Raw genomic sequence first — 16,751 nt, forward strand, 5'->3', positions numbered from 1 at the left:
TTAGGATGGCAACACCACCCCGTCGACCACCTCCTCCACGACTGCTTGAGCTGATGAGCTAGAAGAAGATGACATCACCATCCCGTCGACCACCTCCTCCACGACTGTGATGACCTTAGTGGTGGTGGTGGTGGAGGTGTTGTCAACCACCCCGTCAACCACCTCCTCCACGACTGCTTGAGCTGATGAGCTAGAGGAAGATGGCAACACCACCCCGTCGACCACCTCCTCCACGACTGCTTGAGCTGATGAGCTAGAGGAAGATGACAACACCACCCCGTCGACCACCTCCTCCACGACTGTGATGACCTTAGTGGTGGTGGTGGTGGAGGTGTTGTCAACCACCCCGTCGACCACCTCCTCCACGACTGCTTGAGCTGATGAGCTAGAGGAAGATGGCAACACCACCCCGTCGACCACCTCCTCCACGACTGCTTGAGCTGATGAGCTAGAGGAAGATGACAACACCACCCCGTCGACCACCTCCTCCACGACTGTGATGACCTTAGTGGTGGTGGTGGTGGTGGTGGAGGTGGAGGAGGATGAGGATGAGGTTGACATGCCACTGTAAGGGAAAAAGAGAAGACAATTCACTTTTTCTGACAAAAATCATCCCAGATCTTTATTTTGTTCTGGACAATTGTAGGTATTTCATACATTTTCCCCTCAGAGTTTACTCATTCAAGTTGCTGAGTTACTGGTTAATTTGCCAAAAGCTACTAAATGATTAGCATACCCTGCACTTGCAACTGCCCCTCCGTCCATGAGTCTTCTGTACTCTCCGATCTCCATCTCCAGTCTGGTCTTCATGTCCAGAAGCACGGAGTACTCTTGTCCCTGGCGTTCCAGGTCCCCGCGGAGATGAACCAGCTGACCTTCCAGGCGGCCTACCTGCATCTGGTAGCCTGAAAGCATGCCGGAGTAGCGTGACTGCGTCTCGTGCAATTTGGCCTCCAGCGATGCTTTCTGTCGGGATTTGGGAGTGAGGAGAGTTGGGATTAGATTTTTTTGATTTTTTTTGATTTTTTTTTTATTTAACTGGTGTATCACAGGTATATATGAGTATACCAGTGTAATGTTTCCATGGCAGAAGAAAGTCGAGCAAATGTTAAGAACTAGTTGAGGTGCTAGTTAGGAAGGGAGGTGCCTTCTGAAGAGCTGGGTCTTCAAAAGCTTCTTGAAGGTAGAAAGGGACTTCCCTGCTCTGGTAGTGCTAGGCAGTTCGTTCCACCAACGTGGAACTACAAATGAGAATAGTCTGGATTGCCGTACTTGCACAGACGGCAGAGCCAAACAAAGCTCACTAAACGAGCACAACATCCAGGGTGTAAAATTAACAGAGTTGTCATGAGACTGTGTGCAATGGTTCTGTGTTTCGGTGCTGATGGGTAGTCTCACCATGCTCATCAGAGACTGAAGTTCGATTTCCAGGGACTGAACTGAGCTCTTCACAGTGTTGATCTCGGACCTGCTGGTCTGAAGGGTCTCTGTGCTCGTTACAACCTCCTTGTTCACGACCTCTGCCTGCAAAACAGCAGCAAAAAGAGAACACATTATGTGAGAAAGGACTTTAACTAATTTATTACACAATATTACAAAACAAGTCACCATTGGAGTATAGTACCTCGAAGCGTCCTGAATTTTTTGTATTGTTTTGACGCTATATACATACATAATATTGAATTGAATTGAGCGGAGGGTCATGAATGCATAGTTCTAGAGGCTGATATTGCAAGATCTGATCTGGCAAGAAATGTAATCTGTATGAGTGTGTTTCTGTGTGTGTTTCTGTGTGTGTGTGTGTGTGTGTGTGTGTGTGTGTATATGTATATGCTGGGGGTATATGTGTGTATGTGCATCTGTAAATGTGTATGTCATCTACCTGAGCCTGGAACCAAGACTCAAGGTCCCTCTGGTTCTTGGATGAGACTGCCTCGTAGTGTTGACGGATATCTGCCATGATCTTGGTGAGGTCCTCCTGAGGTGCAGCGTCCACCTCTACGTTGACCTGGCCGGTCATCCCGGCATGCAGGGACAATAGCTCCTAAAACAGAATTAGTTTTATTAAAAATGGGATGTAGCTTTCTTTACTACTAGGATTAACAACGTGCTACTGTGAGACAGACAGTGTCACACAAAGAAATGCGTCACTCCTTTCAAGACTGTACCAAGGCTCAACTGAAGCCACTTCTGTCAGTGCATTAACTGTTAGACAGTGAGTAAGTGAATGAGAGATCTACACCTATACCCCAAGGAGGGTGCATTACAGAGAGGCTTGGGAACTATGTGTAATCTGTCACTGCCACCAGCTCTGCACAGCATGCTAAGACAGAAAGCCAGTCTTGTTTGTGCCCTGAGGCCTCAGAGCAGGTTGGGCTCGGGCATCCAGACTTCCTTGTGGCCCTTCTTCAGATAACTTAATTCCTGTGTATTAGTTTTGTTCCTGTTTGCAGTTCTCACCTCCTCGTGGTTCTTCTTGAGATAGATAAGCTCTTCTTGCAGGCCGGTGATCTGCATGACGATGTCGTTCCTAGAGTAGTTCAACTCATCCAGCACTCTCTTCAGCCCGGCGATGTCTGCCTCAACGGACTTCCTCATGGTCAACTCTGTCTCATACCTTACAGAGATGGCAATTGATAGGATAAACAACAAACAAAACATGTACAATAAATACCCAAAAAGTAAGCTCATTATGCTGGTTTAAATGCATTCCACAAAAAAAAAATTGTTTTATAGAGAACATCCAGAGTAGAACAGTGGAAAGTTAGGTATTTTACACACACACAATTTGATTGCATAGGGTACACAAATCAGGCTGAATCATTTTAATGTGATATTTTACACGCATTCAATTTTAATTCCATACCAAATAAGATGGTCACATCTATCTGTATCCATCAAGTGCCTAGAGACAATTGTATTGTTATGGCGCTATATGAATACAATTGAATTGAAATTGAATTGAATCTTTTGGAAAAAACCTAGAAACAGGATTTCTATCTTTTGGAGTAAACCTAGAAACAGATTTTTTTGTGTTTTGGAGTAAACAGGATTTGTATGTTCTTGGGAACCTACTTGACCCTGAAGTCGTCCATGGCGAGGCCAGCGTTGTCAACGGCCAGGTGCACAGAACTCTTCAGCTGAATGGCACCCTGGATCTGAACACATCAGGAATTCATCAGGAAACACATATACAAATGCATAATGTACTTATTGCTTGCTATTGCAAGAGAAACAACCCTTATTGGTTTCAAAATCACAAGTTTAGCATGAGAGGAAAGCACAGTGTGTCTCTGTTGCAGATGGAGGCTAATTTGAGGAGCTCACCTGGGCCTGGAGGTCGCTAATGGAGACCATGAAGCTGCTGTAGTCGTGGCCAGAAGGGGATGAAGGCCGAAACTGTCTGATCTTCAGCTCAAGCTCTGCGTTGGCCTTCTCCAGGACCTGCACCTTGGCCAGGTAGGCAGCCAGACGTTCGTTGAGGTTCTGCATAGTGAACTTCTCATTGCCAATGACGCCTCCCTCTGCAGCGCCAGACATGCTGAAGCCCCCAGACCCCGCTCCCCCACCGTACCCCCCGCTGAAACCAGCACCCCCTCCAAAGCCGGCACCACTTCCAAACCTGGCACCACCCCCCCCGCCGAATCCAGCTGCGGCACCCAGACCGGAAGCGCTGGACATGCGCACCCCGGAACCGCCGGCACCACCGTACACGCTGCCTGCCCTCATCATGCGGCCACCGCCCCCTGCCGACATGGAGACTCGGGAGGAGCCTGCGGAGAATCCACCTCCACCGAAGGAGGAACGGCCTGCGAAGAGTGTCGCCATGACGAAGAGGCTGGATGGGTACTCTGGCTCTGACGGGAGAGAAGTGAGTGTTGAGACGACACTGTGAGGGACCTTTTATCCTCCGCACACAGACGCTTCAGCTCCTGTATCCCGACTCCCCCTCCCCTGCACCTGGCCTACATGTGGCCCACAAAAATGCGAGGGATATCGCCATGAGGCTTTGGATAAAGGCATCTGCTAAATTACTAAACGTAAATCTCTCGACGCTGGCTGTGATATAAGTTTCAGCACGTCCACTGGCAACGACACAATGACTCATGTGAGAATGTGACGAATGTTGAAAGGGTGACGAATACAACATACAAATCTTAGTGGATCTGTGTGTGACAGAACAGAGAGCTGAATGTTCAGAGCATCTCTTCTCTCTCCCACTGACCTTCAAATAAATACGGTCAAAGCCGGAGAGTCTGCACACTTCTTTAAACTTCTCCGCGTTTGATAACCTTACAGACTTATACTACAATAGATTGAGAAAATGTTTTGCCTCAAACACCTACACACAATAGCCAAAAATGACGAAGTTAAAACAGGTTTTTATACAGAGTTTGCATACACACACTGTACACTTAGCCTTATACTTGGTTTCTGCACTTTAGGCAGTGAGTCCCGCTTCAAGGCGTGTTGGGAAAGACGCTTCAAGCAGCAAACTCCCTCAGGTTGGATGGGGAGGGTCGGTACACAGCCCTTTTCAGCTCTTCCCACAGATTTTATTTATTCTTTATTTCAAGGATAGCCCCTTGAGATGTACCATCTCATTTTCGAGGGGGTCCTTCCAATATTAACAAACAATACAAAGATAGTCGGGAGTAAGCACTTCACATAATTCTAACACATAAACACAGAGACAAACACAAACAGACACAACCATGCACACTCCAACAATGCTCCCCAGAACTAGTTACATTTTGGTTTCATCAGACCAGAGAATCTTGTTTCTCCTGGTTTGAGAGTCCTCTAGGTGCCTTTTGGCACACTCCAAACGGACTGTGATGTGCCTTTTAGTAAGGAGGGGCTTCCGTCTGGCCACTCTAAAATAAAGGCCTGATTGGTGGAGTGCTGCCTGGATAGTTGATCTTCTGAAAGGTTCTCCCATCTCCAAATGGATACACTGGCGATCTGTCCTCCCAGATTGCTCAGTTTGTCCAGGCTGCCAGGTCTACAAAGATTCTTGGTGTTTCCAAACTTCTTTTATTCTTCCTGTTTCTGAGGTCTGCAGATAATTCCTTTGACCCCATGGCTTGGAGTTTGCTCTGACATGCACTTCTTCTTCTTCTTCTTGTTTTTGGCGGGTTACAACAATATTTGCGTATACCGCCACCTACTATACAGGAGTGTGTAAAGGGACTCAGGTTAGGCTAGACTATTGTTCATAAATCATAAAATAAAAATAAGAATAAAAATAAAAATAAAAGTATAAAATAAAATAAATAGAAAAATTTGTAAATAAATAATTAAATTAGATTCTTTTCATTAGGCCTGAATCTTTCAGAAACAAAATAAGAGCTTTGATTCTGTCTGGTTGCATCCCTTGTTCCTCTAGAATATCATTTATACTCCTATCATTTTCAGCTTCAACCGCTTGCCATTTTCCTCTGAGCTCATTATTTTTCTTACATTTAAAAAGTACATGATCAACATCTTCCTTCACATCGCATTCAGCACATAAACCATTACATTTTCCTATTATCCTAAGCGTGGAATTGAGACCTGTGTGACCTAATCTTAATCTGGTATATACCACTTCCTCTCTTCTATCAAATCCCAATGTGGACACTCTTTTCCCTCCTACTTGGCTTTGTACTTTATAATATTGTCTAGCCTTAGATTCAGCTTCCCATTCATCTTGCCACCTTTTCATGGTCTCTTTCTTTATTAAACTTTTGATTTCACCTTTTCCTAATGGAACCCTAATATCTATATGCTCTTTTTCCAAAGCCTTTTTTGCTAATTTATCTGCCATTTCATTCCCTTTAATTCCAATATGTGCTGGGACCCAGCAAAATTGAACTATACTCCCTAGATTTCTAATGTTTGCTAAAAGATATTTTATTTCTAAAATAAGGTCATCTCTTGAGGATGTACCCTCAAAACTTTGCAACACCGACATAGAGTCGGTACATATAATTGACTTAAGGGGTTTAACTTTTTCGATCCATCTCAATGCGGTTATAATTCCAACCATTTCAACTGAATAAACAGATAAATAATTAGTTATTCTAACTTCATGCTTTCTTTTAAATTCTGGGATATACATCCCTATACTACATTGACCGCTATTTGGGTCCTTGGATCCGTCTGTGTATATTTTAAGGAATCCATAATAGGAAGAATTCAGGTAATTTTGGCAATATGCTGCAAAAATCCGCTCATCTGGATATTCTTTCTTTTGATTTAATAGTTCAGAATCTATCTTTGGGGATGGGAGTATCCATGGAGGAACACCACTCAGAACTAATGCTGGACTAAATTCAAACTGTTTCATTCCATACTGATCTGCTGCATTTTCTATGTTCCATCCAAACCCACTAGATTTGTTGTAATATTCCCAACAATCCTTTAGGACAATTGCTGGATTGTTAGAACTTCCTTGTAATCTGACCCAATATGTAATTGAGAGTTTAGTAATTCTTAAACTGAGAGGGGTTTCTTCTGCCTCCACCAGTAGAGCACACGTAGGTGTTGTTTTCATTGCACCTAAGGCTATTCTTAGGGCTTTATACTGAATCCTATCTAGTTTATTCAGGGAAGTTTTACAAGCTGAGCTATATAAAATACAACCATAGTCAAAAGTTGACCTAATCAAAACTTTATACGGATTCATCAAAGACAGTCTATCTGCTCCCCAATAATGACCAGTCACCATTCTCATTAGGTTCATTACTTTTTTGCACTTTGTTTCCATATATTCAATATGAAATTTCCATGTTAGTTTCTCATCAAACCAAACCCCTAGATATTTGAACTTCTCTCCTCTTTCAAGTGGTTGATTGTAGAGCATAATTTTCAAATTTCCAAGTACTTTCTTTCTTGTAAAATACATGACCTTTGACTTTTGAATAGAAAACTTAAAACCCCAGTCAACTCCCCATTGTTCTAGAACTTCAACATCTTTTTGAATCTGGTTCATTATGTATGAAAAATTCTTTCCCCTCTTCCATATGACAGCATCATCAGCATAAAGCAGAAAGTCAATGTTACTCCCAAGTTTCTCAAATATATCATTAATCATGATATTAAATAGAATTGGACTTATTACACTCCCCTGGGGAATACCACTCTCTACCATAAATTCTTCAGATATTCCATCCCCCACTTTAACCCTTATGGTGCGATGTGATAGAAAATCTAAAATGTAATTATACATCTTCCCATTGATTCCAATGCTCTCCAATTTAATCAATAATCCTTCTCTCCACATGGTGTCATAAGCTTTCTCAATGTCCAAGAACACTGCAACCATAATTTCTTTCATGACTATAGATTTCTCAATTTCATTACTTAATTTAACCAAAGCATCAGTTGTAGATTTACTTTTCCTAAATCCTGTCTGATAATCTCTGATTAGATGCTTATTTTCAAGATAGTAATTTAACCGTGCTACAACCATTTTTTCCATTAGTTTGCCTAAATGTGAAGTTAGAGCTATAGGCCTATAATTTTCAGGATTACTTGGATCCTTACCTGGTTTAGGAAAAGGAAGAATTGTTGCTGTTTTCCATGCCTTTGGTAATTTATCTTCAGTCCAGACTTTATTAAACAAAAATAAGACATTTTCCAATACTTTATCTGGTAGTTGTCTTAGCATAGCATAGCAAAGATTATCACTTCCTGGAGAAGAGTATCCAGTGTTATTCAGAGCCATTTTGAGTTCTGACATATTAAATTCCACATCCAAGGCAGACATATTTTCTTCCCTCATTTTCAGAATGTCCTTGTTTACTTTCAGTATTTCTTCTTTTCTTTTCTTGAATCTATCGTCCAAATGATTGCCTTTATGAATATTTGCAAGAGTTTTACCAAGTAACCTGGCTTTCTCAGAATCTAAAATGGTTTTATTTCCTCCTTCAATTAAAATGGGAATATGTAAAGACTTGTGTTTACCAATCATCTTTTTAATCATCATCCAAACCTTATTTAGTGTAGTTTCTCTTCCTATCGTTGAGCAGAATTGTCTCCAGGATTCTCTTTTTGTCTCTTTTATAACCCTCCTAGCTATGGCCTTTTTCTTTTGGTATTCAATCAAATTTCCTGTTGTCAATGTTCTGCGTAAGTTCTTAAAGGCTCTGTTTCGGTCCTAATAGCCTTTTTGCAATCCTCATTCCACCATGGAACATTCGTTTGGCTCTTTTTACTCTGGCTAATTGGGATACTTTGGCTTGCTGCCACAAGTATAAAACTGCTTATATTATTGTTTATTTCATCAATAGTTTGATGTATTTTAGGAACCTGATTTACCATACTATCACAATTGTCTTTATATTTCTCCCAGTTGGCCTTTTTGAATGCCCATTTTTGATGAATGTATGTCGGTTCTGTCTTAAAATCAATATCAATTTTACATGAGATTGGGAAATGATCACTTCCAACACTTGTGGTTTGATCTATTTCCCATTCACATCTACTAGCTATTCTCCTATCAACTAGAGTTAAATCAAGACATGAAGTTTCATTTTTATAAACATTAATTCTAGTACCAGCCCCATTATTTAAACATACCAGCATTCTATCATTTATCATTTCTTCCACCGCCTCACCATTTAGGTCTGTGTGCTTGCTACCCCACAAACTATTGTGTGCATTAAAATCTCCACACCATATTTCTCTACGGTTTGTCCTTAAAATATTTTGAAACATATCATTAGTGATAGCTTTACATGGGTTATAGAAATTAACAATATCAAAATGTCCACTGATCCCATCAAATATTTCGGTTACCACACATTCATATTCTTTATTTGTCTCTATGTGCCTATATGGAATTCCATCTTTAATAAATGTTAGACAGCCTCCTCCTCTGTCTTTCTCTCTATCTACTCTACTACTGTTGTACCCTTTCAGTACAAAATTTAAATGGGGCTTTAACCATGTCTCTTGAATACATATAATATCCGGTTTATATTCTAAATCATTAATACATTTTTTAAATTCTTGTCCATTGGCTATTAGACTTCTGGCATTCCATTGGAGAATGAAAAACACCATAATTCCTTCAACTATTATTCTGCGCATATTTATTGTTCAACATCTCATGAATTTCATCTGCTTGTGTACTGAATCCTAAAAAATCATTAGCAATGTCCACAATTTATTTTATCTTGTCGCTTTTCTTGGGGTATTGCAATGTTCTATTGATCACTGTACAAATGAAGGCAATGAAGTCATTTTTCTTGACCAGTAATGTATCCTCTGAGATTTTTGTTAAACATTCACAACTATCTAAATCGGGAATACTAGGTTCACTGACCTGCTGTTTTTTCCCTTTAAGGGGATTCCCATCATTTGTTCTGCTTATCTTAGCCCTGCTGGAATGGAATGATTTCGCTGCAGCCTGCTCTGGAATACAGCTAGGGATATCAATCCTAGTATCTTTTTTCTCCTTAACAATTTCCTTAAGAGCCTCAGCATAAGACACGTTATTTGTTATCTTAAATTTCTGAACTTCCCTGGCTTCTTTTTGTTTCCCACATCCACCATATGCCGCACTATGCTCACCTCCACAATTGACGCATTTTAGCATAGCCTTATCCCCACATTTCCCATATTCATGTTCTCCTCCACATTTAGCACATCTAGATTTACCTCGGCATTGTACAGCTACATGTCCTAGTCTTTGGCATTTGTAGCATCTAATTGGTGGTGGTATGTACAGTCGTGGCCAAAAGTTTTGAGAATGACACAAATATGCATTTTCACAAAGTTTGCTGCTTCAGTGTCTTTAGATATTTTTGTCAGATGTTACTATGGAAGGCTGAAGTATAATTAAATATATTTAATAAGTGTCACTGGCTTTTTTTTGGCAATTTCATGAAGTTAATGCAAAAAGTCAACATGTGCAGTTTTGACCCTTTTTTTTCAAGACCTCTGCAATCCGCCCTGGCATGCTGTCAAATAACTTCCGGGCCACATCCTGACTGATGGCGGCCCATTCTTGCATAATCAATGCTTGGAGTTTGTCAGAGATAGTTTTTTTTTGTTTGTCCACCCGCCTCTTGAGGATTGACCACAAGTTCTCAATGGGATAAAGGTCTGGGGAGTTTCCTGGCCAATGGACCCAAAATATCAATGTTTTGTTCCCCGAGCCACTTAATTATCACTTTCGCCTTATGGCAAGGTGCTCCATCATGCTGGGAAAGGCATTGTTCATCACCAAACTGTTCCTGGATGGCTGGCAGAAGTGGCTCTCGGAGGAGGTTTTGGTACCATTCTTTATTCATGTGTTCTTAGGCAAAATTATGAGCGAGCCCACTCCCTTGGCTGAGGAGCAACCCCACACATGAAGGGTCTAAGGATGCTTTACTGTTGGCTCGACACAGGACTGATGATAGCTCTCACCTTGTCTTCTCCGGATAAGCTTATTTGCAGATGCCCCAAACAATCGGAAAGGGGATTCATCAGTGAAAATGACTTTACCCCAGTCCTCAGCAGTTTAATCCCTGTACCTTTTGCAGAATATGAGTCTGTCCCTGATGTTTTTCCTGGAGAGAATGGCTTCTTTGCTGCCCTTCTTGACACCAGGCCATCCTCCAAAAGTCTTCGCCTCACTGGGCGCGCAGATGCACTCACACCTGCCTGCTGCCATTCCTGAGCAAGCTCTGTGCTGGAGGTGACCCGATCCCGCAGCTGAATCATATTAAGGAGACGGTCCTGGCGCTTGCTGGACCAAAACATCCTCCGAGAGCCACTTCTCCCAACCATCCAGGAACAGTTTGGTGATGAACATTGCCTTTCCCAGCATGATGGAGCACCTTGCCATAAGGCAAAAGTGATAACTAAGTGGCTCGGGGAACAAAACATTGATATTTTGGGTCCATTGGCCAGGAAACTCCCCAGACCTTAATCCCATTGAGAACTTGTGGTCAATCCTCAAGAGGCGGGTGGACAAACAAAAAAAACTATTTCTGACAAACTCCAAGCATTGATTATGCAAGAATGGGCCACCATCAGTCAGGATGTGGCCCAGAAGTTAATTGACAGCATGCCACGGCGGATTGCAGAGGTCTTGAAAAAGAAGGGTCAAAACTGCACATATTGACTTTTTGCATTAACTTCATGTGATTGCCAATAAAAGCCAGTGACCCTTATTAAATATTTTTAATTATACTTCAGCCTTCCATATTAACATCTGACAAAAATATCTAAAGACACTGAAGCAGCAAACTTTGTGAAAATGCATATTTGTGTCATTCTCAAAACTTTTGGCCACGACTTTACTGTCGTACTAGGTAGGATATATAACCCATTTGGATTCTAACTGGCAACTCCTTCTTAAAACTTAGCAAAACAGACAAACTTTCAGTTTTTTCCTTCCCATTCATTAGCCGTTTAGCCTCGACTAAGTCATATCGTTTTAAACTTTCTTTGATCTCGTCAATGGTAAGTGAAATTGGAATCCCTGATACAACCCCTCTTGCCTTAGCTGCAGTACCTGGAATGTGTGTAGTGATCTTAAGGTTGTTAAGTGTATTTTTCTGCAGAATTTTATTTTGCTGTTCTTCGGAGTTAGCAAAAATGAGGATTCTCCCATTCCCCATGATTCGTGCATGATTAATCTTTCCTATTTCTTTATCTATTGCCTTGGTGATGTGTATTGGGTGTAAATCTGGTCCTTCTTTTTGATCAAACACTATAATCACTTTCCATAGTTCATCCTGTGATTTATCATTAAAGATCTGGCATCCACCTTGCTCTTTTTGATCACCGTCTCTACAGATTCTTCCCCACCACTTCCTGATCTTTGCCTAACTTTCTTGTTTCTCCTCATTTCTTCCCATAACATATCACATTCTTCAGTCAAAATCTGTGAACAACCATCTGAGTCCTCAGCCATTATCCACTTTACATTCACTGAATAGTTTATTTATTTGCTTTTACCGTCTGGTTTCAAATGTTCCGCGTCTCGATCGTCAACAATAATCCACTACTTCCTGTTTCCGGGAAAAAAACTCTCCTCCTGAGACCGCATCAAAATCCAGTTCCCTACTGCTGCCCTCTGACATGCACTGTCAACTGTGGGGCCTTATATAGGCAGCTGTTGGTAATCCCAAATCATGTCCATCCAATCAATTGAATTTATCACAGGTGGACTCCAATTAAGTCGTAAAAACATCTCAAGCAATATCAGGAGAAACAAAATGTACCTCAGCTTACTTTTGGGTGTCATATCAAAGGGCTTGCACACTTGTGTACATATGATATTTTACATTTAGATTTTTTTGCTATTTTGTGTATAATTTTTAAACTGAAATTGAAGTCAATCTATTGTAGAATATGTCTGTAATGTAATACATCGTGGAGAAGGTGAAATTGGTGCGCAGACTTTCCGGCTTGAATAGGAGGGCTTAGGTTCCTGCCTTAACACGTACCCTTCAGCAATATACCCTTTCTTTTCTTTTACTTCACTCACTGGTTTGTGATGCTGCTCCCAATCTATTATCAATACAAACTTGGGTTTGTGATGCTGCTCTCTTACACATCCATGCATCAAGAGATGTTACCTTGAGATGAACTCATCAAGAGAGTCATTTGGCATTTTGTAATTACAGAGCACATTATTAAGTTAATTATTAAGCAAAAACCTAAGATTGTGCTATTGTCATACAAAGTCATTTATAGTGCCATTGACTTTAGTTGGTCTGTGCAGCCATGTTTTGTAGCCTTTTATCCTGCGCTTACAAATTTGCACTTGAATCCAGTGTAGATATCTGAGCATATCCTATTTCTGTAAGTGATGGTACGTTTGCACCTGTGTATCGTATCTGTGCATGAGTTTGAAAGAATTACACACACGTTTACAGTGCTATTCATGTTTTTTATTGGCTCAAACACTGAGAGGCTCATTGTACAGGACTTAAAGAAACGGAGGTGGATTCTCAAATTAAGCAGGGGCTTTTGCTCGTGACAGAGGCTGGCTCTGGAGATGATCAGGTTCTCTTTGGGTTTGGACCTGTGGGACCCACACAGAAGTCGGGCCAGATCGGTCCCTGAGCAGACAGCTGTCAGGTGTGCTTTCTGTAAATGGTTTAGTTTAGGATGGCAACACCACCCCGTCGACCACCTCCTCCACGACTGCTTGAGCTGATGAGCTAGAGGAAGATGACAACACCACCCCGTCGACCACCTCCTCCACGACTGTGATGACCTTAGTGGTGGTGGTGGTGGAGGTGTTGTCAACCACCCCGTCGACCACCTTCTCCACGACTGCTTGAGCTGATGAGCTAGAGGAAGATGGCAACACCACCCCGTCGACCACCTCCTCCACGACTGCTTGAGCTGATGAGCTAGAGGAAGATGACAACACCACCCCGTCGACCACCTCCTCCACGACTGTGATGACCTTAGTGGTGGTGGTGGTGGAGGTGTTGTCAACCACCCCGTCGACCACCTCCTCCACGACTGCTTGAGCTGATGAGCTAGAGGAAGATGGCAACACCACCCCGTCGACCACCTCCTCCACGACTGCTTGAGCTGATGAGCTAGAGGAAGATGACAACACCACCCCGTCGACCACCTCCTCCACGACTGTGATGACCTTAGTGGTGGTGGTGGTGGTGGAGGTGGAGGAGGATGAGGATGAGGTTGACATGCCACTGTAAGGGAAAAAGAGAAGACAATTCACTTTTTCTGACAAAAATCATCCCAGATCTTTATTTTGTTCTGGACAATTGTAGGTATTTCATACATTTTCCCCTCAGAGTTTACTCATTCAAGTTGCTGAGTTACTGGTTAATTTGCCAAAAGCTACTAAATGATTAGCATACCCTGCACTTGCAACTGCCCCTCCGTCCATGAGTCTTCTGTACTCTGCGATTTCCATCTCCAGTCTGGTCTTCATGTCCAGAAGCACGGAGTACTCTTGTCCCTGGCGTTCCAGGTCCCTGCGGAGATGAACCAGCTGACCTTCCAGGCTGCCTACCTGCATCTGGTAGCCTGAAAGCATGCCGGAGTAGCGTGACTGCGTCTCGTGCAATGTGGCCTCCAGCGATGCTTTCTGTCGGGATTTGGGAGTGAGGAGAGTTGGTATTAGATTTTTTTTATTTTTTTAGATTTTTTTTTTATTTAACTGGTGTATCACAGGTATATATGAGTATACCAGTGTAGTGTTTCCATGGCAGAAGAAAGTCGAGCAAGTGTTAAGAACTAGTTGAGGTGCTAGTTAGGAAGGGAGGTGCCTTCTGAAGAGCTGGGTCTTCAAAAGCTTCTTGAAGGTAGAGAGGGACTTCCCTGCTCTGGTAGTGCTAGGCAGTTCGTTCCACCAACGTGGAACTACAAATGAGAATAGTCTGGATTGCCGTACTTGCACAGACGGCAGAGCCAAACAAAGCTCACTAAACGAGCACAACATCCAGGGTGTAAAATGAACAGAGTTGTCATGAGACTGTGTGCAATGGTTCTGTGTTTCGGTGCTGATGGGTAGTCTCACCATGCTCATCAGAGACTGAAGTTCGATTTCCAGGGACTGAACTGAGCTCTTCACAGTGTTGATCTCGGACTTGCTGGTCTGAAGGGTCTCTGTGCTCGTTACAACCTCCTTGTTCACGACCTCTGCCTGCAAAACAGCAGCAAAAAGAGAACACAGTATGTGAGAAAGGACTTTACATATTACAAAGCAAGACACCATTTGAGTAGAGTACCTCGAAGCACCCTGAAAAAAAGGAATTGTTTTGTCACTATATACATACATAATATTGAATTGAATTGAATTGAGTGGAGGGTCATGAATGCATAGTTCTCGAGGCTGATAAAGCAAGATCTGATCTGGCAAGAAATGTCATCTGTAACTGACTGTGCTTTCCTGATGTGAGTGTGAGTGTGAGTGTGAGTGTGAGTGTGAGTGTGAGTGTGAGTGTGAGTGTGAGTGTGTATGCACTCATGGGGTATATGTGTATATGTGTATATGTGTACGTCATCTACCTTAGCCTGGAACCAAGACTCAAGTTCCTTCTGGTTCTTGGATGAGACTGCCTCGTAGTGTTGACGGATATCTGCCATGATCTTGGTGAGGTCCTCCTGAGGTGCAGCGTCCACCTCTACGTTGACCTGGCCGGTCATCCCGGCACGCAGGGACAACAGCTCCTAAAACAGAATTAGTTTTATTAAAAATGGGATGTAGCTTTCTTTACTCCTAGGATTAACAACGTGCTACTGTGAGACAGACAGTGTCACACAAAGAAACTCACAACTATTTGCCGTAGTTGCGTCACTCCTTTCAAGACTTTACCAAGGCTCAACTGAAGCCACTTCTGCCACTGCATGAACTGTTAGTCAGTGAGTAAGTGAATGAGAGATCTACACCTATGCCCGTGGAGGGTGCATTACAGAGTGGCTTGGGAACTCTTCAGATAACTTAATTCCTGTGTATTAGTTTTGTTCCTGTTTGCAGTTCTCACCTCCTCGTGGTTCTTCTTGAGATAGATAAGCTCTTCTTGCAGGCCGGTGATCTGCATGACGATGTCGTTCCTAGAGTAGTTCAGCTCATCCAGCACTCTCCTCAGCCCGGCGATGTCTGCCTCCACTGACTGCCTCATGGTCAACTCTGTCTCATACCTTATAGAGATGGCAATTGATAGGATAAACAACAAACAAAACATGTACGATAAATACCCAAAAAGTAAACTCATTATGCTGGTTTAAATGCATTCCACAAAAAAAAAATTGTTTTATAGAGAACATCCAGAGTAGAACAGTGGAAAGTTAGGTATTTTACACACACACAATTTGATTGCATAGGGTACACAAATCAGGCTGAATCATTTTAATGTGATATTTTACACGCATTCAATTTTAATTCCATATCAAATAAGATGGTCACATCTATCTGTATCCATCAAGCGCCTAGAGACAATTGTATTGTTATGGCGCTATATGAATACAATTGAATTGAAATTGAATTGTATCTTTTGGAAAAAACCTAGAAACAGGATTTCTATCTTTTGGAGTAAACCTAGAAACAGATTTTTTTGTGTTTTGGAGTAAACAGGATTTGTATGTTCTTGGGAACCTACTTGACCCTGAAGTCGTCCATGGCGAGGCCAGCGTTGTCAACGGCCAGGTGCACAGAACTCTTCAGCTGAATGGCACCCTGGATCTGAACACATCAGGAATTCATCAGGAAACACATATACAAATGCATAATGTACTTATTGCTTGCTATTGCAAGAGAAACAACCCTTATTGGTTTCAAAATCACAAGTTTAGCATGAGAGGAAAGCACAGTGTGTCTCTGTTGCAGATGGAGGCTAATTTGAGGAGCTCACCTGGGCCTGGAGGTCGCTAATGGAGACCATGAAGCTGCTGTAGTCGTGGCCAGAAGGGGATGAAGGCAGAAACTGTCTGATCTTCAGCTCAAGCTCTGCGTTGGCCTTCTCCAGGACCTGCACCTTGGCCAGGTAGGCAGCCAGACGTTCGTTGAGGTTCTGCATAGTGAACTTCTCATTGCCAATGACGCCTCCCTCTGCAGCGCCAGACATGCTGAAGCCCCCAGACCCCGCTCCCCCACCGTACCCCCCGCTGAAACCAGCACCCCCTCCAAAGCCGGCACCACTTCCAAACCTGGCACCACCCCCCCCGCCGAATCCAGCTGCGGCACCCAGACTGGAAGCGCTGGACATGCGCACCCCGGAACCGCCGGCACCACCGTACACGCTGCCTGCCCTCATCATGCGGCCACCGCCCCCTGCCGACAT

At 42.7% G+C, this 16,751-nt stretch overlaps 2 protein-coding genes across 2 annotated transcripts; both read right to left on the reverse strand.

The window, feature by feature from the left end:
• LOC308379191 (keratin, type I cytoskeletal 50 kDa-like) lies at positions 1–3,756 on the reverse strand (the record flags this gene model as incomplete). Its single annotated transcript, XM_080856249.1, has 7 exons — positions 1–565; positions 737–966; positions 1,399–1,524; positions 1,883–2,044; positions 2,461–2,617; positions 3,076–3,158; positions 3,328–3,756. The coding sequence occupies 7 exons, from the start codon at positions 3,754–3,756 to the stop codon at positions 1–3; spliced, it is 1,752 nt and encodes a 583-aa protein (XP_080712375.1).
• Positions 3,757–13,093: 9,337 nt separating this feature from the next.
• LOC308379192 (keratin, type I cytoskeletal 50 kDa-like) lies at positions 13,094–16,751 on the reverse strand (the record flags this gene model as incomplete). Its single annotated transcript, XM_080856250.1, has 7 exons — positions 13,094–13,655; positions 13,827–14,056; positions 14,489–14,614; positions 14,980–15,141; positions 15,456–15,612; positions 16,071–16,153; positions 16,323–16,751. The coding sequence occupies 7 exons, from the start codon at positions 16,749–16,751 to the stop codon at positions 13,094–13,096; spliced, it is 1,749 nt and encodes a 582-aa protein (XP_080712376.1).

This window comes from Sprattus sprattus (assembly GCF_963457725.1).
Source record: "Sprattus sprattus genome assembly, chromosome: 18".
Taxonomy (NCBI): domain Eukaryota; kingdom Metazoa; phylum Chordata; class Actinopteri; order Clupeiformes; family Clupeidae; genus Sprattus; species Sprattus sprattus.